The sequence below is a fragment of the Elephas maximus genome, chromosome 23 (assembly GCF_024166365.1).
Source record: "Elephas maximus indicus isolate mEleMax1 chromosome 23, mEleMax1 primary haplotype, whole genome shotgun sequence".
Taxonomy (NCBI): domain Eukaryota; kingdom Metazoa; phylum Chordata; class Mammalia; order Proboscidea; family Elephantidae; genus Elephas; species Elephas maximus.
In genome coordinates, this window is record NC_064841.1 from 76,378,037 (window position 1) to 76,399,560 (window position 21,524).

At 49.3% G+C, this 21,524-nt stretch overlaps 1 protein-coding gene across 2 annotated transcripts in view; it reads left to right on the forward strand.

The window, feature by feature from the left end:
- Nucleotides 1-21,524, forward strand: part of COL4A2 (collagen type IV alpha 2 chain) — a 242,979-nt gene that overhangs the window by 217,908 nt on the left and 3,547 nt on the right. For both annotated transcript variants that reach the window (XM_049867353.1, XM_049867354.1), the window contains exons 37-47: nt 2,000-2,107; nt 2,993-3,100; nt 4,086-4,157; nt 6,712-6,837; nt 12,228-12,344; nt 12,854-13,015; nt 13,135-13,233; nt 13,659-13,805; nt 13,962-14,078; nt 17,532-17,723; nt 19,864-20,150. In XM_049867353.1, coding sequence (XP_049723310.1) covers nt 2,000-2,107; nt 2,993-3,100; nt 4,086-4,157; nt 6,712-6,837; nt 12,228-12,344; nt 12,854-13,015; nt 13,135-13,233; nt 13,659-13,805; nt 13,962-14,078; nt 17,532-17,723; nt 19,864-20,150 — 1,535 coding nt within the window. The remainder of the gene's footprint in view (nt 1-1,999; nt 2,108-2,992; nt 3,101-4,085; nt 4,158-6,711; nt 6,838-12,227; nt 12,345-12,853; nt 13,016-13,134; nt 13,234-13,658; nt 13,806-13,961; nt 14,079-17,531; nt 17,724-19,863; nt 20,151-21,524) is intronic.

Genomic DNA, 21,524 nt, shown 5'->3' on the forward strand with positions numbered 1-21,524 from the left:
CCAGGCAACGTTTTGTTCTCCTACAAATAAGGTCACCATGAGTTGGAGCCAACTCAACAACAACTAAAAACAACAACATAAATAAGTAATTTTATAGTGAATGAGTAGAGACCTTCAAGCCCGATTTTAGAGAGATTCTAAAATTATTAATTAAATCTGAAGACAAGATTGGGAAATCTCTGTCTCTCTCTGAAAGGGAAAATAGCCAGAATCAACACTTGGTGGGTGGGAGTAGCTGTTGTCCCGTGAAATGTAACTTACCAAAAATAAGGTAGAGCTTTGGCTGCTGGGGCACATTAGACATAAAGCAAGTAACGCAATGAGCAGATCTTCTTGTGAACGTTGCTGTTTACTGGGCCTAGAGTGGAGCCCTGGTGGCACAGTGGTTAAGCGTTTGGCTGCTAACCGAAAGACTGGCTGTTCGAATCCACCAGCCCCTCCTTAGAAACCCTATGGGGCAGTTCCACTCTGTCCTATACAGTCGCTATGAGTCGGAATCTACTCAATGGCAAGGGTTTGTTTGGTTGGTTGGTTTTGGGTTAGAATAAAGGGGGGTGAGAGTTGAGCCCCTCTCCTGACTAAGACAACAGAGACGGCTACCTGAACTTTGTCCTTGTTGGAGGGACTTCATGTAGCACATGATCTTACTCCTCTTTTCTGAGCACCTTTAGAATCCATATTTGAAATTTCTACCTTTAATGATATCTCAAAGGGTCTGCAATAGATGCTTCCTTTCTGGTGTTTGTTGTTTGTTTGTTTTATCATGAGAGGGCTCCCCACTCCGATTAAGTTGTCCAGAGCCCCAAGTCTCTCCCCCAAGCCTTGGTGGGAGAGAAGGACTCTGTCCACATGGTTGGCCAACTGGGAGGATGTTGAGCACGTTCTTTTATCTAGAAAAGCTCCAGAATGGGAAGGGACATTCATTAGCATGGAAATAGGCAACCTCATTTACTAGCCTTTCTGGGCTAATTTTTTTAAATCTATAATTTGATCTCCTGATGGATCTAACCCCTGGGCAATAGGGATACTCTCAGCTGCTGAACCACGTGGTTCTTGGCTGGCTGGATCTCTCATCCTAAATAATGCCTCTGCCAGTTTCATTCATAAAGAATAGAAAAAGATGTGAAACCATCTTTGCCACATATGTCAGTAAGGATGCTTTCATTTATTCAACTCAAAATGTGTTGGGGAGGAGAGGCTACCTCCCCCAAGAACTACTTTTGTTGCTGTGCTGTGAATGTTGATGTCTTAGTTAAATCGTTGGCTTAGAAAGACCTTGAGTGGAGTTCCCCATTATGTCCGCCACCAGGAGTCTGTATCTCAGAACTGTGATCCCATGGGGCACAGGGGTGGTGAGAGCTGTATCAGCCATCCTTGAGCGTGCTCCATTTTCCCTAAGACAAGTGAGGTATGTAGGTCATGCAGAGAACCTTGTCCTGTGCAGGACAGGACGTGGGCCAAGGAGCGTTATCTGAAGGCTTGACTGGGGCTGACAGGTTCCTTTCCAAGATGGCTTACTCACACAGCTGTGGGCATTAGGCCTGATTTCTTTGCCACGTGGACCTCTCCATTGAGCTACTTGGGTGTCCTCACAACATGGCTGCTGGCTTCCACCAGAGCAAGTGATCAGAGAGAGAGGACTAAGTGAAAGCAGCAATGAATTGTATGACCTAGCTTTGAAGTCACACTGCATCATTTCTCTAGTATCCTGTTGGTCACACAATTCAGCCTTACTCAGTGTGGGAGGAGACTTCCCAAGGCATGAATACCAGGCAGTGGAAATCATTGGCCACCATCTTGGAGGCTGGCTACCCCAGGCTCAGAGGGAGAAATAGGTAAAAAAAAAAAAAAGAGGAAACATGCTTGGACAAGGATGTTTTCCCATCCCCAAACACAAGAGTGTTACTATGGTATTGCGATATCCTTTAGCTTCCCCACTAATCGTAAAGCACTAAATTCCAGGTTGATACAATGTGAAGCAGAAACTCTTTCATTACAGGTCAAAAGGGAGTCTTTGGAGAGAAAGGAGCAGAGGGCAGCCTTGGCTTCCCTGGGATAGCAGGCATGAAAGGAGCCCAGGGGCCTCCCGGACTGAAAGGACAAACAGGTAAAATCCCCTGCAGCCAAACCTTGTTCAAGCGAGTGGCTTCTTCCTCCTCCAGCCATGGCTGGAAGGTGTAATGATGGGTGTAGGCTAAGTGCAGCTGAGACCCACCTAGTACCCTGACTCCATGTCTCCAAGCGGAGGTGGCCAATTTTGCCTCTATCCTTGTCTGCCACAATCAACTTGCAATAAGAAACTTGCTTTTGGATGTTGTCCATTCATCTAGCTCTGCATTAGTACCAGTGACATGGAGAGAAAAAGATCAGGAGGCTGTGTACCCCAAAGACCACCCGGGCTGTGGGGGAGAAAACCTACGGCAATAGGGAGAAGCATAAGGAAATAATAAAATGTGTCTGTGGCTGAGCATCCATCTCTCACATAAAGGGACTGAGTTATTGTCAGAAGATCCCTCTTCCTGCACTTGAATACGCAGAAATTCAATTGCACAGCATAAATTAATGAAGGAAAGCAAATGGTGACCTAGTTTCACGCCTTTTATTGTTGTGGCTTTTATTGTTACCCAGCACTTGTGAGCTTTGAGGGGCTGGACAGAATCTCTCAAGGCGTTGTTTTAGGGACTTTCTCCAGTCTCCAGACTTGTATTTGGATGACAGGATAAGAGTAGAAAATACAAGCCATTTTCTCATTGGCAAGGCCAAGCTAATCCCATTGAACTTGAATGTGGGTGTTTAAGGCCACAGGCACTTTAGGCTTGAAGGAAAGGTACTAAATTCCCAGTTGGACTAGCAGCTGCCGTTCTCCAGCGTCCTTCAGTCATTACCACAAACTACCTTCCCTCCAGCCAGGCCAGGGAGCCAAGGTCTCTTGTAAGTATTTTGAAACGGTTTTCCCTGTGTTGTCAGAATTAACAATGTGTTTACCCCTCAGGCTTCCCAGGGTTAACAGGACTTCAGGGACCACAGGGGGACCCAGGACGAGTTGGACTGCCTGGCGAAAAAGGAAATTATGGTTGGCAAGGGGTTCCAGGTTTGCCAGGTAACGCGCTTCTTTCCTTAGCGAAAACGAAAACGGTTTAGTCCAAGCCAGAGTTGCCGGGCTTGTGAGGAGAGGTGCCATTTAGCCAGGTGGGGCTCTCTTAAAGCTGTTTTCTGTCAGACTTGTATGAGATAGGGGAAGACTGCCAGAGATTTGCTGTAGAGACAAACACATACCAAGAACAGGGTTTGCAGTTGTCTGAGTCGGTCAAAAAAGAGACACACTCATCTGCAAAGAAGTGTTTGCTTCCAAAAAAGATCAATGAAACACCCCCGCAAAGAGACACTGGGCCCACTCGTCAGGCATCACAGGGCAGTGCTTGGATGAGAACAAGCAACAGGCGTGAATTTCCCCGTAGTCCAGCCCGGAGCTTCTCTGGCTTTTGGCACAAAGCAAGGGCTGGCCAGGCCACTGGGCAAGCCGTGGAGGCTCGGGGTTGCCTGGCATTGGGCCATCCTCGGTGAGGCAGACCCCAGTCTTCTCTCTTGGCACAGAATTCAAGATGGCCGGCTTCGCCGCCCCACTCCCAGCTGTCAGCTGTGTTCATTCTGCCACACTCTTTACCCACGTCATAGAACTGTGGCCTGTTTCCACTGTCTGACTTCAGAAATGTTTATCCTCAGAAATCCAGAGGGAATGGAGATCATGCCAGGCTATTTGTCCCCAATACAGTGTTTATTTACAAACCAAGTATATACCAGTGACTCAGGCAGTGGGAAGAGGAATGGAACGGATCACTCCCTGGCTCCCTCCTGGCACTAAAGAGCCTATGACAAAAAAAGATTAATGCGAAGCGGTTTTCCTGAATAACACGAAAGTGATTCATTTACATCCTCAGCTGCTAAATATTTGCAGGGGTCTTGAGCAGTACAGATGCCCAGAATCATAGCAAACGAAAATCTTTCTGAATTAATTTAAGGGTTCCTACCAACTAGAAGCTCTGTTTACTCTCCTGTGCGTGAAATAATGAGTGAACTTCTCGCAGGTACTCCGGGAATCCGAGGAATCAGTGGATTACACGGTCTGCCAGGCACCAAAGGCCTTCCAGGATCCCCAGGTACTCACGGGCCATCCCAGCACACAATTACACCCAGGAGTGCGGCGACCGGGGGCCGATGAGCCAAGAGGCAAGGTGCCAGATTGTCTGTAGTGAACAATTTCACTACAGAGATTGTTCACTCCAGATGAGTAAGTAAGCACAAGTAAGCCCTTGCTTACCTTGCTTACTGAGTCATCCGCCCCTGTCGGGGATTCTAAGTTTGAAAAGAGGCTTGGATTCTGTAGGGAGGCGCTGTGGGGTTGCGAGAGAGACAGGTGCCAGCCATACACAGAAGCAGAATCTTTGATGTGGTGAAAAAATGTGAAATTGTTTACTGCAGATGAAATGGTAAGCAAGGTAAGCACTGTGCTCACCTTGCCTATTGGATACTCCACCCCTGGCAGCAGTCCTCAGCACCTCTGTACTGTGGATGCCATATGGAGCCCTGGTGGCACAGTGGTTACTGGGCTGATAACCAAAAGGTCAGCAGTTCAAACCCACCAGCCACTCAGCAGGAGAAAAGACCTGGTGGTCTGCTTCCGTAAGGGAAACCCTATGTGGCAGTTGTACTCTGTCCTGTAGGGTCACTATGAGTCGGAATTGACTCGATGTCACCTAACAACATGTGTGCTGTTCTGGACTGTAGGGAAAGCAGGATGTGGGAGCAGGGTGGGGCTCCTGAAGGACCATTTTACCATCACTGACTGGCTGAGTAAGAGTGGCCGTAGAGATCCAGGACCTCCTACCACTCCGCAGACTTCTAGGGATGTGATCTCTGAGAACTCACCCCTCAAACCCAAAACCACATTTAATGAATCTATGAGTGAGCCTTTTAAATGGAGAAAACAGCAAATGTTTAGCTTTTTCAACAGCATCTTGGGATATTTGGGATGCGTGTGTGCCCTTGGGGAAACCCTGGTGGCGTAGTGGTTAAGTGCTACGGCTGCTAACCAAAAGGTCAGCAGGTCAAATCCGCCAGGCGCTTCTTGGAAACTCTGTGGGGCAGTTCTACTCTGTACTATAGGGTCGCTATGAGTCAGAATCAACTCGATGGCACTGGATTTGGTTTGGGTTTTGGGTGTGCCCTTGGTTGTTCACAATGTCCATTTCATCCAGGGCTGCATCTACAATCTTTTAGTTCACCGGTAGGAAGCAGGCAGTCTGTGCCTGGTCTGTCCCTGGGGCTCTTCTCGTGCTTGAAACAGTGATAGCGGCTTTTACCAGGAGGTTTTGTTCCATACGGAAAAGAAACTGGCACCTTTAATATTAATCATTTTTTGCTGCTTTTATAAACTATTCTAGTGCATTTTTTTTTTCTTCATGGGGATTCAAAGCCCCGTTATTTCCAAACGCCAATGACAGAATAAGGTTTGCCTCGTTAGCTCTTTCTGGGATATCACAAAGGAGCCCTGGTCGTGCAGTGGTTAAAGTGTTCGGCTGCGAACCTAAAAGTCAGCGGATTGAACCCACCAGTGGCTCCGAGGGAAAAAAATGAGGCAGTTCGCTTCTGTAAAGATGGCAGCCTTGGAAACCCCATGGGGCAGTTCCACCCTATCCTGTAGGGTCACCATGAGTCGGAATCGACTCGACGGCAACGGATTTAATTTTTTTTGGTTAAGGGCGATCACGGCACCGTCGGATGTTGGGTTAGTCCTAAAACGGTCAACATCATCCTCACTGTCTTCTGCAGGAAGCTTCCCTTTAGTCCTGCCCTTCCCGAGAGCTGCCACAGCTTGTCTGGAAAGGCTCGGAAGCTTCTTTGAGACGGCTTTATTTTTAATTTAATCTTAAATTTTAATATCCTAGTCTTTTAATTAAATTTTAAAAACTTATCCATTGCACTCATAAAATAACATTTGTAGGGCACAGGGCAATCAGAAGAAATCATTTTATCATTGAATATATCTTTTTTTAAAAAGACAGCTTCCACTGTTTACTTTTCCAATTCTAAAATTTATTCTCTTCCAGTGGAGAAAAATTAGAAAATATGTTTAAGGAAAAAAAATCATAATCCTATAGCTACTATTAGAATATTCCCTTTATAGATATTTTATGTAACCAAAAGTTCATATAACTACAGGTAAATTTGCATGTGTGTGTATCATTTATAAATTCACACACTCACGCTCCAGTTAACCTGTCAACCCCAGTTCAAATGGGCACGTGAAGGGAAAATGTCAGGTTTATCGATGCTGCCAGTGATCGTGCAGAGCACCTGATATGTGAACTGGGAAGAATTTCAACAGTGTTTAATGTTAAAACCTAGTTCTAGCCAAGAGCCCAGGGATAGGGCCAGCTCCACTGTCTACTGCTTCTTTGAATTTGGATCTTCTAAAAGGCCTTGGTGTTCTTACCTATAAAGCAAAGGGGTTCAACTGTGATCTCTACAGTCCTCCCAAATCTCAGGTTTCGTGATGTTGAGGCCCTATAGCAAGCTGAAATTACCCTCATTGCCTCCTGTTTTTCTACTTTTGAGTCACATTGAGGTGAACTGGTGCTATTTCACTTAAGAAAATTAAGGTTGCATGGTTGGAAACTGCTGACGTCAACTGCTGCTTTAACTCAACCACAGGTGCGGACATCAGTGGGGACCCAGGCTTCCCAGGTACCACTGGGGACAGAGGTGACCGAGGAGAGCCCAACACCTTTCCAGGCCCTGTGGGAATACCAGGACCAAAAGGAGAGCAAGGAGCACCAGGTGAGGCCAGACATTTTCAATGCAAACGTTGCTGTCTACCTAACCAGACAGAACCCAGGGAGCCTGGTGGCTGCTCACCAAAAGATCGGCAGGAGAAAAGACCTGGTGATCTGCTCCTGTAAAGACTGCAGCCTAGGAAACCCTATGGGGCAATTCTCTCTCCTGTAGGGTCGCTGTGAGTCAGAATAGCAAACAACAACAACCGGAACCCAACAAAAGCTCAGGTGGCCAGGATGTCTGTATGAGTCTGAGGGTGTCTGAGGATGTCCGTGCGTGTCTGAGGATGTCTGTGCGTGTCTGAGCGTGTCCGTGCGTGTCTGAGGGTGTCCATGCGTGTCTGAGGGTGTCCGTGCGAATCTGAGGGTGCCTGTGCATGTCTGAGGGTGTCCGTGAGTGTCTGAGGGTGTCCATGCGAATCTGAGGGTGTCCGTGCATGTCTGAGGGTGTCCGTGCGTGTCTGAGGGTGTCCGTGCGTGTCTGAGGGTGTCCGTGCGTGTCTGAGGGTGTCCGTGCAAGTCTGAGGGTGTCCGTGCATGTCTGAGGATGTCTGTGCGTGTCTGAGGGTGTCTGTGCGAGTCTGAGGGTGTCTGTGCGTGTCTGAGGATGTCTGTGCGAGTCTGTGCGAGTCTGAGGATGTCTGTGTGTGTCCGAGGATGTCTCTGCGTGTCCAAGGATGTCTCTGCATGTCTGAGGATGTCTCTGTGCGTCTCTGAGGATGTCTGTACGCTCTGAGCATGTCCGTGCATGTCTGAGGGTGTCCGTGCGAGTCTGAGGGTGTCCATCCGTATCTGAGGGTGTCCGTCCGTGTCTGAGGGTGTCCGTCCGTGTCTGAGGACGTCCGTGCAAGTCTGAGGACGTCCGTGCATGTCTGAGGATGTCTCTGCGTGTCCGAGGATGTCTCTGCGTGTCCGAGGATGTCTCTGCGTGTCCGAGGATGTCTCTGCGTGTCCGAGGATGTCTCTGCGTGTCCTAGGATGTCTCTGCGAGTCCGAGGATGTCTGTGTGTCTCTGAGGATGTCTGTACGCTCTGAGGATGTCCGTGCGTGTCTGAGGGTGTCCGTGAGAGTCTGAGGGTGTCTAAGGATGTCTGTGCGTGTCTGAGGATGTCTGTGCGTGTCTATGCGAGTCTGTGCATGTCTGAGGATGTCTGTGCTTGTCCGTGCGAGTCCGAGGATGTTCGTGTGAGTCCGAAGACGTCCGTGCGAGTCCGAGGGCGTCCGTGCGAGTCCGAGGGCGTCCGTGCGAGTCCGAGGGCGTCCGTGCGTGTCCGAGGGCATCCGTGCGTGTCTGAGAGTGTCTAAGGATATCTGTGCGTGTCTGAGGATGTCTGTGCGAGTCTGTGCGTGTCTGAGGATGTCTGTGCGAGTCTGAGGGAGTCTGTGCGTGTCGGAGGATGTCCGTGCGAGTCTGAAGATGTCCGTGCGAGTCCGAGGACGTCCGTGCGAGTCCGAGGACATCCGTGCGTGTCTGAGGACGTCAGTGCGTGTCCGAGGGTGTCCGTGCGTGTCCGAGGGTGTCCGTGCGTGTCCGAGGACGTCCTTACGAGTCCGAGGACGTCCGTGCGTGTCCGAGGGCGTCCGTGCGTGTCCGAGGGCGTCCGTGCGTGTGTGAGGGTGTCTGTGCGTGTCTGAAGGTGTCTGTGCGTGTCTGAGGGTGTCTGAGGATGTCTGTGCGAGTCTGTGCGTGTCTGAGGATGTCTGTGCGAGTCAGTGCTTGTCTGAGGATGTCTGTGCGTGTCTGAGGATGTCTCTGCGTGTCCGAGGATGTCTGTGTGAGTCCGAGGCTGTCCGTACATCTCTGAGGATGTCTCTGCACTCTGAGGATATCTGTGCATGTCTGAGGGTGTCTGTGTGAGTCTGAGGGTCTCCATCCTTGTCTTAGGGTGTCCGTCGTTGTCTGAGGGTGTCTGTCCATGTCTGAGGACGTCCGTGCGAGTCTGAGGGTATCTGTGCGAGTCTGAGGGTGTCCGTGCACGTCTGAGGGTGTCTGTGCGAGTCTGTGTGTGTCCGAGGATGTCTGTGCAAGTCCGAGGATGTCTGTGCGTGTCTGAGGTGTCTGCACATGTCCGAGGATGTCCGTGCGTGTCCGAGGATGTCCGTGTGTGTCCAAGGATGTCCGTGCGTGTCCGAGGATGTCCGTGCAAGTCTGAGGATGTCCGTGCGCTCTGAGGATGTCTGTGTGTGTCTGTCTGTGCATGTCTGAGGATGTCTATGTGACTCTGAGGATGTCTGTGCGAGTCTGAGAGTGCCTGTGCATGTCTGAGGATGTCTGTGCGAGTCTGAGGGTGTCCGTGCGAGTCTGAGGGTGTCTGTGCGAGTCTGAGTGTGTCCGTGCATGTCTGAGGGTGTCCGTGCGAGTCTGAGGGTGTCTTGTGGGTCTGAGGGTGTCTGTGCGAGTCTGAGGGTGTCTTGCGTTTCTGAGGGTGTCTGTGCAAGTCTGAGGGTGCCTGTGCGTGTCTGAGGATGTCTGTGCGAGTCTTAGGGTGTCTGTGCGAGTCTTAGGGTGTCTGTGTGAGTCTTTGTCTGAGGATGCCTGTGCGTGTCTGAGGGTGCCTGTGCGAGTCTGAGGGTGTCTGTGCATGTCTGAGGGTGTCTGTGCGAGTCTCAGGGTGTCTGTGCGAGTCTGAGGATTCGCTGGAGGGAAGTGTAGAAAGTTCTCCGGAGAGAATTTCTTGTTGTGGACTCTCTTGGCTACTCTTTCATCGTATATATTCTGTCATAAAGCTTGTTTTATTCCATCAGTGTGAGCTGTTGACCACCCATGTCTTAGAGTTAATGACAAGCTCCCTGGCAGTAAGGATCATGGCTTACCCTCTGTGTACCCCGAGGGCACCTAGCCCAGTGCCTTGCCCCTAACAAGCACTCCAGCCTCTGAGCTGGCCCAAGCTAAGTGGTCCTGGCACTTGGGTCGGAACTAACCAGGGAAAGGTGGTCTTAGTTGCTGAGAAAGAAACGTACCCTCCTACCTCCCCAGCCTACCCCATTCTCCAAGCTTAAACTGAAATGGATTAAGTTCATAGATAAAAATATAAAACGGTATCTAGGAGCCAGAGTTTATTAAAAGTACTGAAGCTTCACTGAGCACGAGCTGACTAGCCCCAGTGTTTGTTCTTTGACCACCCAGGAGCCTCCCTCCCAAGGCCCCAGCTCATTGCCACGTTTTTTCCACCGGGGGCAGCATGAGCCAGGGGGCATCTCTGTAACCCCAGCACTGGGGCTAGACAGTCTCCCGGACCGAATGTCCCAGTCATGCACTGGGCTTCCAGCTGGGGAGAGAAACTCTCGGGTCTCCGTGCACAGAGGCCTGAGCTGCTCTGGTTCAGAATTCCTCGACATTAGACTCAAAGAACCCACAGGCAGAGAAGTACTAAGGGGTAGTACCTCTTTTTTAAAGCCGTTGTCCCCTACCCCCTCTCCTGCATGAAAAGTCACAGTGGCCCAATGCCAGGGCGAGGAGCTGGTGACTTCAGCGCAGCTCCTGGAGTCCAGGGCAAGGAGACGCTTCATTCTGCCATCTGGACCTCAGCTTCTGTGATGAGGAAAAGATCGCTTTCCATAGTGACGTTCACAGATGGCCTGCCAGGGCTTTCTCTTCTCTGAGACTGTGGGAGTCATTCCAACCTATTGCCTTTCTTTGGATGCATTTCACCTCAGGCATTTAAGCTAGAATGTGCGGCCTCAACTATTTCTGCAGCTGACGTGCAGGTATCAGTTGGTATCAATCGGTTATGCAAAATGGCTTTTCATCCACCTCCATCAGTCAGGGTCTTTTATTTCAGGAGTTATGAATACCCAGGGGGGCTACTGAAACCCCATAATTGTTTTGATTCTGATGCCAGCAAAGTGACTCTAGCGTGCTAAATGTTCTCATTAACAGAGTCCTAATCACTGTAGTTAAGTTAATGATGTGTTTGTGGGAATGTGGCCAATCTAGGGACTTAACTGGATCATCTAACTCAGAGGTTTCTTCCCATTTATTCACTGACGCTCACCATCTGTTTGGGTTGCTTTGTGGTAACAGTTCTAGGAAGCTCGATTGGTGTCATTTTATATCAAACTACAGATGGCCCCTTGTTAACCCCTCAGGTCTAATAAAGCCACTTGCTGGTTGGCTGTGATTAGTGGGACTAAAGAGACGCTTTTCTCAGCGGGTCTCCTGGCGTTCATTTCTCCGTCCCACGCAAACACACACGCAAAAAGAACCATTTCCCCTGTGATGGACAGCACAGTCTTCTAGAATGAAAATCTCTTAGTGTCTCTGATGGGGATAGATTAGTCACTGCGTTTTACTCTTTTTGAGTTTCAGGTATTTGTGATAGACTGCCCCCAACCGTCTTTCCTTTAGTTCAGATGAGGCTGTCTCTGGATACTTTAAACATTCTTGTGGTGTTTTGTTTGTTCTGTTGTTTTTTGCAGTCTTTTGGTATTAACCCCTTACTCCCCAGATCTTAGTGGAAAAACAAACGATAGTGCAGAGATTAGGAGAGAAACTGAAGACGTCTGCCCTGGAGGTTCAGCTCCATTCGGCCGGCGACATGTCCGTTTCTGCTCATCAGTGCGTCCGCGGCAGCTCCGTACCACCAGGCACACAGTCACTTAGTAAATATCCTGTCGAGGATGGCATAGAGGAGTAGAATGCTCACGCATTTCCTTATTTGGGTGATTTCCCCCCCGGGGTCTGTCGTCCATCAGTGCCTCTGAGTCAGCCGTTGATAGCTGGGATCCAAGATACTGAAAGGAAATCACAGAGAGAATTACTATATATACATGGATGTAATCCATAAACCTTGTTTTGCCAATTCTGCAGTCTTCCATTCCATCACATGTGCTGACAGCCACCAATGGCTAGCAATGTGAAGGAGCTTGAGTCTTACTTTCTTTGCCAAGCCTGTTGCTGAGGCACAGCAGGCAGTTACAGGAGCCAGGGAGGGTGCCCGTGGGGCTAAGAGGCAGAAAGAGCAGGATGCTGGAACTGGTTTGGCCAGGTGTCCTCCGAGGAGGAACAGGCAGGTAGGAGGTGGGAGCTGATCGCAGAGGCCTAAGTATGTCAGGTAGGCGTGTGCCCTGGGTGCCACTTGAGGCAGGACACGAGGGAGCAGTTTCTCTTGGCCACTGTAGTTTCCATTTGTGAGAGATCATTCGGCAGTTCAACACTAACTGCCGCAGGCACTATTTTCCGCAGTAGATGGCCCCTGGTCAGATGGCCCTGCCTCCCACCTCTGCCTGGAGGGCTGCAGCTCAGAAATATTTCTCGGCCTCAGGACATCTTCACTCACTGTCTCCTCCTTAGAGGCGTCCCCGCCCCTTGACAGGTGATGTCATAAAAGGAAAATAATAGGGAGAAAAGTTTGATGCCTCCATTAAAAGAACGTCTTTTGTTTTCATCCTAAGGGGAACGAGGCCCAGTTGGGAGTCCAGGGCTGCAGGGTTTTCCAGGAATCACTCCCCCTTCCAACATCTCTGGCTTACCCGGTGACAAAGGGGCCCCGGGGATATTCGGCCTGCAAGGTAAGCAGATGTATGCATTTGGGCACAAATCTCTGGGGCAGGAGCTGGGGTTCACCTTTGACTTTAGGGATGGGAGAGAGCAGTGGCCATTAGCGCTCATCCAGAACACATTGATTTTCATCACAAACACAGCACTCACTCCTTTCTACTGTCAGAGTCCCCAGGAAACCAAATGACCATCAGTGGTGAGAACTTGCTGTCGGATTAGATATGCAAAACTGCAGCAACCTTGGAAGCTTACAGGGTGCAGTCCTTTCCTCTTCTTCACCATATTGTGCTTAGACAACTGTTCAATTTAATTCACATTTTCTAACCACATATTAGCTGAGCATTGAAAAGGAGAAAGCCACCCGGTGTTCAGAACATTCCAGAAACAATCCACTAACTGAGTGGCCTTGGCATCTGGGGTCTGGTGCAAGTCCCCCAGCCTTCAGCGCCCTCATCAGCGTAGACTCGGCCTTCCTTGAGGTGTTGTTTAAACTCTTGTTTCTTGCGATGGACGTCGACAGGTTACCGAGGCCCCCCAGGACCCCCTGGACCTGCGGCTCTTCCCGGCAGCAGAGGAGATGCTGGGAATCCTGGAACTCCAGGAAACCCAGGGACCAAAGGATGGGTAGGGGACCCTGGACCCCAAGGCAGACCCGGTGTGTTTGGTGTACCTGGAGAAAAAGGTAACTGTGCCCCAGTCTAAGGAACCTCCTTCTCAGGGGACAGTCAGCGTTGGTCGGAGATGACTGGAGTCACTCTCTGTCTAGAGATGTGTGTTCCTAATGACCTGTTTGTACTGAAGGTCCCAGAGGTGAACAAGGACTCATGGGGAACACCGGTGCCACAGGGAGTGTGGGTGACAGAGGCCCCAAAGGACCCAAAGGAGACAGAGGACTCCCAGGTAAGTGGCTGTCCAACCAGCTGCAGACGACGCCTCTCAGGACAACTATGACCATGAGTGGACTCCTGGGACCTGTTCCTGGCCCTGCCACTGTCTTTCTGGCTTGGAGACAGCTCCACATTTCAGAATCCTCTTTGACATGGAGCCACAAAGTTTAAATAGCAAATAGAAAACCAAGACCAGGACCCACTCAGAGCATGCCATTGTATTCACAGGGCTTGGGTGAATGAAATGTTAGTTTATTTAGGTGACAGGCACTGAGCTACCTCTCGGATGAGTTCTTAGCAGTCCCATCGCTAGAAACTAAGGTTTTTTTCGAAAAAGCTCCAAGATTTGTTTCAATGGAAAAAAATAGAATAGAGTTCTGAATAATAAAGCCAAGTGGTGCTCATGTGTTTAATGCGGGCTTTTTTCTTCCTTCCCAGGTGCCGCTGGTTCTTTAGGATCCCCAGGGATTGCAGGAATCCCCCAGAAGATAGCTGCTGAACCAGGGACGATGGGTCCCCATGGAAGGAGAGGTCTTCCTGGTGCACCTGGAGAGATGGGGCCCCAGGGCCCTCCAGGAGACCCAGGTAGGAGCGTGGAGCTATAGTGTCTCCAGGGAGAGGTTTCTTTTCCTGTTTTTGTTTTCCTGCTGAAAAGCATTTGTTCAGCACTGCTGTAGTTATACCAAGCACCATCACCCATTCCCAGTTGTGCTCATAGTACTTATTCTGGTGGCCGTGCAGGTTTGCGTGGGGCACCAGGAAAGTCAGGACCCCAGGGAAGAGGTGGCGTGTCTGCTGTCCCGGGATTCCGGGGAGACCAAGGACCCATGGGCCATCAGGGGCCAGTTGGCCAAGAAGGTAAGTGAGGAATGATAAGAGGAGAAGGAGGGCAGAGAGTTTCTTCCGTGTCCACTGTCAATCTGATAAATTCTTGCTGTTAGCTGACGTCGAGGTGGCCCCTGACTCATGGCGACCCTGAGCACAACAGAATGAAATGCTGCCCAGACCTGCACCAGCCCTGTGATCAGCTGTAGATCAGACCCTTGTGATCCACAGGGTTTTCAAAACTGGCTGATTTGGGGAATAGATCCCTGGGCCTTTCCTCCTAGTCCGTCTTAGTCTGGAAGTTCTGCCGAAACCTGTTCAGCGTCATAGCACCACGTGGCCTCCACTGACAGACAGGCGGTGGCTACATATGAGGTGCCTTGGCCAGGCCTCAAACTCAAATCTCATTTAGGTAGCATCTTAGTCACCTAGTGCTGCTATAACAAATATACCACAAGGGATGGCTTTAATGAACAGAAGTTCATTCTCTCACAGTTCAGGAGGCTAGAAGTTCAAGTTCAGGGTGCCAGCTCTGGGGGACAGCTTTCTCTCTTTGTCAGTTCTGGGGAAAGGTCCTTGTCTTCAACTGTCCCCTGGTCTAGGAACTTCTTAGCACAGGGACCCTGGGTCCAAAGGATGTGCCCCCCTCCTAGTTCTTCATTCTTGGTGACATGACATGAGGTTCCCCGTCTCTCTGCTCACTTCTCTTTTATATCTCAAAAGAAATTGACTCAAGATACAACCTAATTTTGTAGATTGAATCCTGCCTCATTAACATAATTGCCTCTAATCCTGCCTCATGAACATCATAGAGGTAAGATTTATGACACATAGGATAATCACATCAGATCACAAAATGGCGGACAATGACACAATACTGGGAATCATGGTTTAGCTGAGTTGACACTCATTTCTGGAGGACACAATGTAATCCACAACAGGTAGTAAATAAATTAGTGCTGAGAAAACACAGAGATGCCCGTCCACCTGTCCCGGCTTCTCTCCTAAGGCGCCTGCAGTAGCTGTCACTCCTGGGTGTGTCCCATGGCATCTGTGCTGAACAGCTGGGTCAGAGAGTGCTCAGAACATGTTCTCTTCCTTCTTTTCTTTAAGAAATTTGCAGCTGCTTCAGGGTTGAAGGAGCCTTGGTGGCACAGCAGTTAAAGAGCTCGCTGCTAACTACAAGGTCAGCAGTTTGAATCCATCAGCCATTCCTTGGAAACGCTGTGGGGCAGTTCTGCTCTGTCCTACAGGTTCCAATGAGTCAGAATCAACTTGACCGCAGTGGGTTTGGTTTTTTTTTTTTGGCAGAGTTGGAAGCACTATTGATATACTGTTAAGAGTCAAGTATCTTAAAGATTGGGGAGGCCTGAGACAATGAGCTAAAAGAAACAGATTGAATTAACCAGGGTCCGTGTAAAGTCCTGCATTATTTATTTCTTAAAATTATTTTACATGTGCAGGATGGAATAAAAACCCGTTGCTGTGGAGTTGATTCCGACTCATAACGATCTTACAGGACAGAGGAGAACTGTCCCGTAGTGTTTCCAAGGCTGCCTCATGGTGCAGTGGTTAAGAGCTCAGCTGCTAACCAAAAGGTCTGCAGTTAGAATCCACCAGCCACTCCTTGGAAACCCTATGAGGTGGGATCAACTGAACAGCAATGGGTTTGGTTTTGTTTCTGTTTTTTAATCTTTACAGAAGCAGACTGCCACATTTTTCTCCTGCAGAGCGGCTGGTGGGTTTGAACCACCAACCTTTCGGTTAACAGCCAAGTGCTTAACCACTGTATCAGCAGGGCTCCTACAGGATGGGATAGGCTTAAAATAGTAGCAATTCATGCAAAAAAAAAAGTTGGAGATTGACTTTAATCTCCCTGAGCTCAGTTTGAGCCAGTCGTCCAAGCACCTGTGATGATTAAACGTGGCCATATTATTAGCGTCCACATCACAAGAAGCAGCAATCCACCGTCCTCCACAGACTCCGAACCGTGGCCAGAGGTGATGGTCATGTGGGAGATCCCCGTCTTACCACAAACACTGATGAACTGGAGCCCTCCAGGGGTAGGAGACCAAGACAGTGTAGGGCAGAGAGACGATGCTGTATCAAACGGGATGAGCTATTGAAAATGTCCCTTGGAGGGGGTAGAGGTACAGCAGGAAGGGTCAGTAAGAAGAGCTGATTTCAGATATTTGAGAGGTTGTCACGTTGGAGGCAGGTAACATTCTCTTGGGCTCCAGGGGAAGAATCGAGTTACAGGGGGCAGATTTCATCTCAGCATGAGAAAGAACATTCTAACCCCTGGAATAGTCCAAGTGGGGGATGAGCTTGATGTGCAACGAGGCTCCTCTCCCCGAAAGTGTCCAGCAAAGGGAGGCCTCTGTTTAGGGCAGAGGAGGTTCATGCGTTGTGTTGGAGGCTGGCCTGAGATACTTCTGAGGACCCTCTCAACTCCAGAATGTTCTAGTCCTTCTCTCTCAGCATAGGGCATACCCTGAAGGCGTCTGGCATATCTTGTGCAGTAGGCTGAGTCCTTTCTTGGAAGAGATCCATCCTATTTGTTTAGTATCATCACTATCATTATTTCATGTTTTCTGAGCACTAGATTTAGGTCAAATCCTTCCCAAGAGGCTCTTTATCTAAAAAGGGCGAAGCCACTGAGACCCAAGGCTTGTTCAGACCCTGAGCAGCATGTTCTAAATGTATCTTTGCGATGTCAGCAACAGCTCTGCCTGCCTGCTATGGTCCTGAGGTTTTCAGGGCAACTAAAAAGGTGACCGGAAACCCTGTGTGGTACAAACGATTAATGCGCTCACCTGCTAACTGAAAGGTTGCAGGTTCGAGTCCACCCAGAGGTGTCTCAGAAGAAAAGCCCGGCAGTCTACTTCCCAAAAATCAGCCACTGAAAACCCCGTGGAGCATCGTAGGGCTGTGATATACATGGCCTGGTCACGAGTCGGAGTTGACTTGACGGAATCTGGTGTTTAAACCCTTCCGTGCTCACAGGCACCTCTAGGGACCAAGTACTTTTTTAGCCTCTGACGGTTGATCGGAAGCTGCCGCGTCAGTAACAGTACGTGCTGCCCCAAGGCAGGGGCCTTTATGACTGTTGGAAACTGAAGAAATTCAGGAATGCGCTGCAAATTACTCTTTTTACAGGATATTGTATGAGGTGTCTGAATTTTTGGTGGGGAAAATAGAAATTTTGAAAAATTTTTGTTACATGTATGTACCCATAGACTCCGGTGGGGGCTCTGGGGTGTAATTAATGGTACTTCACATGTACCACTCAACACTTAGGGTAAACTTGTGGGAGGGGGCAAGATAAAAACAATACATACTACCTACCAGAAATTCAAAACCACACTCAATGATTCAGCATGCTTCTGTTAATGAAAACACATGGTACCAACAAAAAACAGCCAAGCAGAAAATAATCGGTTCATGAAAGGGTTCAGAAGGTGACCGCTTTCTCTCGGGCCCTAGGGGAGCCCGGCCGCCAGGGGAGCCCCGGCCTACCGGGCATGCCGGGTCGCAGCGTCAGCATCGGCTATCTCCTGGTGAAGCACAGCCAGACAGACCAGGAGCCCATGTGCCCCGTTGGCATGAACAAGCTCTGGAGTGGATACAGCCTGCTGTACTTTGAAGGCCAGGAGAAAGCCCACAACCAGGATCTGGGTAAGTCCCGCCCATGGAGCTCCCCTAGACCTTAGTTCTTGGGCACTGGGGGTGGTCAAGATCAAAGGGCCCCAGCGAGAGTCATTAACTGCTTTAAGACTGATGAGTTTATGCTGATTGATGGCTCTGGGTAAATCCACATTCTTGGGGGTTTCAGAAAAGATTAAAGTGGCCTTTGAAGCCCAAGTCTTACAAACCCCTTAATCCCACAGCAGTAATGCAGGGACCTGCTTTTTGATATGACATCAGCATGTGCAGGCTCAAGTGTGGCTCTATCCACGCGGGGTTCCTTCTCTACCGGGAGGCTCTTAAGTACTTGGCTTTCTTCCTGTTTTTTTTTTTTTGCCCCAAATTCTGTAAACAAACTGCAGTCAGGCTGGAGGCCATGAGGGGCTGGGACTAACTCCGACTTTCCTGTGGAGAAACCCCAGGAAAATGCATGTGGTTTGAATATGCATGTATGTGTGTACGTATTTATTCAAATTAGCCCCGGTGCCCAGTGGAATTAAAATGACTTGAAAGAGCACAGGAAATGTAACAAGCATTAAAAAAAAAAGGAGGGGGGGTATAGGAGGGAAGCTAGTCTGTGATGGTAGATATCAGGACAGTGGTTATCTTTGCTTGCAGCATGCTAGCACTATTCTATTTCTTGATCTGGATGCAGGACAGCAGTGCCTTTGGTTTGCAAACGTTTGTCAAGCTGAATAAACCTTGCACGTTCCTGCCTACTTGCTCCACTTGCATAATAAGGTGTTTTCTGTTTGTTCGTTTGTTTTAAGTGGGGCAAAGCAAACAAAGGACATAAAATAGAACTGAGAACGGGGTAAGGAGGCATGCCACAGTACTTCGCATAGTTGTGAAGGCGAACCGCACATATGGCTCTGAGCTTCCAAGCAGTCCGTGTGAAAAGGGAAACTTGTGTAGTTATAGACAGTAAATCAGCCTGCCATCAGGTAGAATCAGTCTTTTTACCCGGAAGGAGCAGAGCTATCTGGGACCTTGGAACAGCCAGAATTTCTTTAGGGGCGGAGGTGGGGTCTGTGGGATATATGGAAGATGCCTTCATAGTGGAAATCCATGAGGATTTCCTCGGGGCTGGCTGTTGTAAGATCCTCCTAAAAGGGCCTCACCCAAAGTGCCAGTCCCCAAAGACACGTGTCAGCTGATCTGACTCCCGACTGGATACAGAGAACTTCTGGAAGAGCAGAGACGCTAATGCCAGTGTAGTCTGTGTGTAAAAACAGCATGGGGCAGTGTCTGACCTCGTCTAACCCCGCAAGGCTGATTCCCATGAGGCAGGGGTCACACATGCCTCCTCTCTCTGCCATCTTCACCAACTCTGACACCAACTGTCCCTCCCACGGCACTCTCTACTTCTCTGCTGGGTTCCACACAGAACTCACAGACCATGCCCACAATTACGGGTTTATTGGGGAAGTAACAGTTACAATTCAGGCTAAGGAACACTCAGGATACAGGTCTTCCATCAGAACAGCCTCTTGCCAGCTGTGCTCACAGGCAGCCTCTCCCTGGCCCTCAGTCTCTGCCCAAAGGCACTCAGCTTTCTCTATCTGTAGGCTGGGAAGCCCACCACACGGCCTCTGCTGCTGGGTCTCCTGCTGAGGGTCTCTCTTTCCTTGGTGGTGGGCTCCTCCTCTTTGCTCAGGAATTGACTCTTTTAAGGCAAAGCTGACCAATCCCCTCGGTGGGCCACAGCTACCCTATCACACAGTCCTCCCCAATCACCTGAGTGGGAGTTACAAGACCCCGCTAGAAAGGCCACACAGAAGTAATCAATTACCCCGCACTGTGCAAAAAAAGGGAAACTCTGGTGGCGTAGTGGTTAAGAGCTACGGCTGCTGACGAAAGGGTCGGCAGTTCGAATCTGCCAGGTGCTCCTTGGAAGCTCTACGGGGCAGTTCTACCCTGTCCTATAGGGTCGCTATGAGTCGGAATCGACTCGACGGCAGTGGGTTGGTTTGGGTGCAAAAAAATGTAAAGAAAATTGAAAAGCTGCAGCTTGGTCTCCCCAGTGCATGGCTGAACTCGGCACAGGTGGCCGTGGGTACAGAGCTCGTCCAGGATATGGATCCTCCAGCCACGCTCAGTTGTGATCTCAAGGCATGCCTTTCTCCCACAGGACTGGCAGGCTCCTGCCTGGCGCGGTTCAGCACCATGCCCTTCCTCTACTGCAACCCTGGTGACATCTGCTACTATGCCAGCCGGAACGACAAGTCCTACTGGCTCTCCACCACTGCCCCGCTGCCCATGATGCCTGTGGCCGAAGACGAAATCAGGCCCTACATCAGCCGCTGCTCCGTGTGCGAGGCCCCGGCTGTTGCCATTGCGGTCCACAGTCAAGATGTGTCCATCCCCCACTGCCCAGCCGGGTGGCGGAGTTTGTGGATCGGCTATTCCTTCCTCATGGTATGTGGTACTTGCCCCCTCTCTCTCAGAGCTCGGGACCAAATCTAGTTCCTCTCCCCAGCCACACACTGGCTGGGTAAACAGCAGGAATAGCAGCCACTTTTCTGTAGAGTAATCAGACAGGGCAGCCACAGTTGGTTGTTAGGTTGTGTACTGCACAAGGGCATCTGGCCCACGGGATGAGTGAGAGCTGGAATACAGCCTGCACTTTGCTAAGTGAGCCGTGTGCCTACGCACGAGGCCGCCCTCATCTAGAGGGGAAAAAAAAACCAAACTCATTGCTGTAGTGTCGATTCTAACTCATAGTGACCCCATAGGACAGAGTAGAACTGCCCCATAGAGTTTCCAAGGAGCAGCTGGTGGATTCAAACTGCTGACCTTTTGGTTAGCAGCCGAGCTTTTAACCACTGCACTGCCAGGACTCCCCCCCACCTAGAAGCGGCCCATTAATTTGCTGCCAAGCCTGTGTTGGGCCAGCAGCAGCCCCGGAATTAGGGTAAGTTTGGCGTCTTGTCTATTAACAAACACAGCACCAAAGGTAAATCTATCCTTGGTTTACCAGAAAGCTAAATATATATATATATATATATATATGGAAAAATTTTATCTAGAACCCTAAGAATCTTAGGTAGCATCTATTTAGAATCTAGAATGCCTTTAAGAAATAGCTGACTTAAAACTGATTACACTGCTGAGGAAAATCCTGGAATACCAGTTTCAGGTAGCCTTTGGATACAAGGTAGAGAAACTTCACGTTTGGTCAGCTTGGGTTTACCTTAACATCCAGAGAAGGGACTGGACTGCTGTACCCAAAAAAACCCATTGCCGTTGAGTTGCTTCCAATTCATGGCGATTCTATAGGACAGAGTAGAACTGCCCCATAGGGTTTCCAAGGAGCAGCTGGTGGATTCAAACTTTTGGTTAGCAGCCATAGCTCCTAACCAAATTCTATTGCTTAATAAATCTTTGTAGGGAGAAAGGAAAGGCAAGTTGAGGCCAGGGGGTTTCCATTCCATTGACATTTATTATAATTCTCATCGCTCCAATTGTATTTCTGATATGCTCAATGTATTAAATTTTTCATAAATAACTTAATATAGAAACTACATAATGACTACTAATCTTCTCAAAACAAGACAAAACAATTCTACATCCTCAGAAAGGGTGGAGCTATATGAAAGGAAAAGGTACACGAATATTGATATTTTAATAATTTAAGAGATATTATTGATACCCCAATTGGAAGAACAGGGCACTAAATTCTGTGTACCAATAAGCACGATTTCTACTTTCAAGAAGCTTATCGTTCACAGTGACTTTTGAGGGGTCCTACGGAGTTTCACAGTAACCTTAGTGTCCCTGTGTAATGGAAGA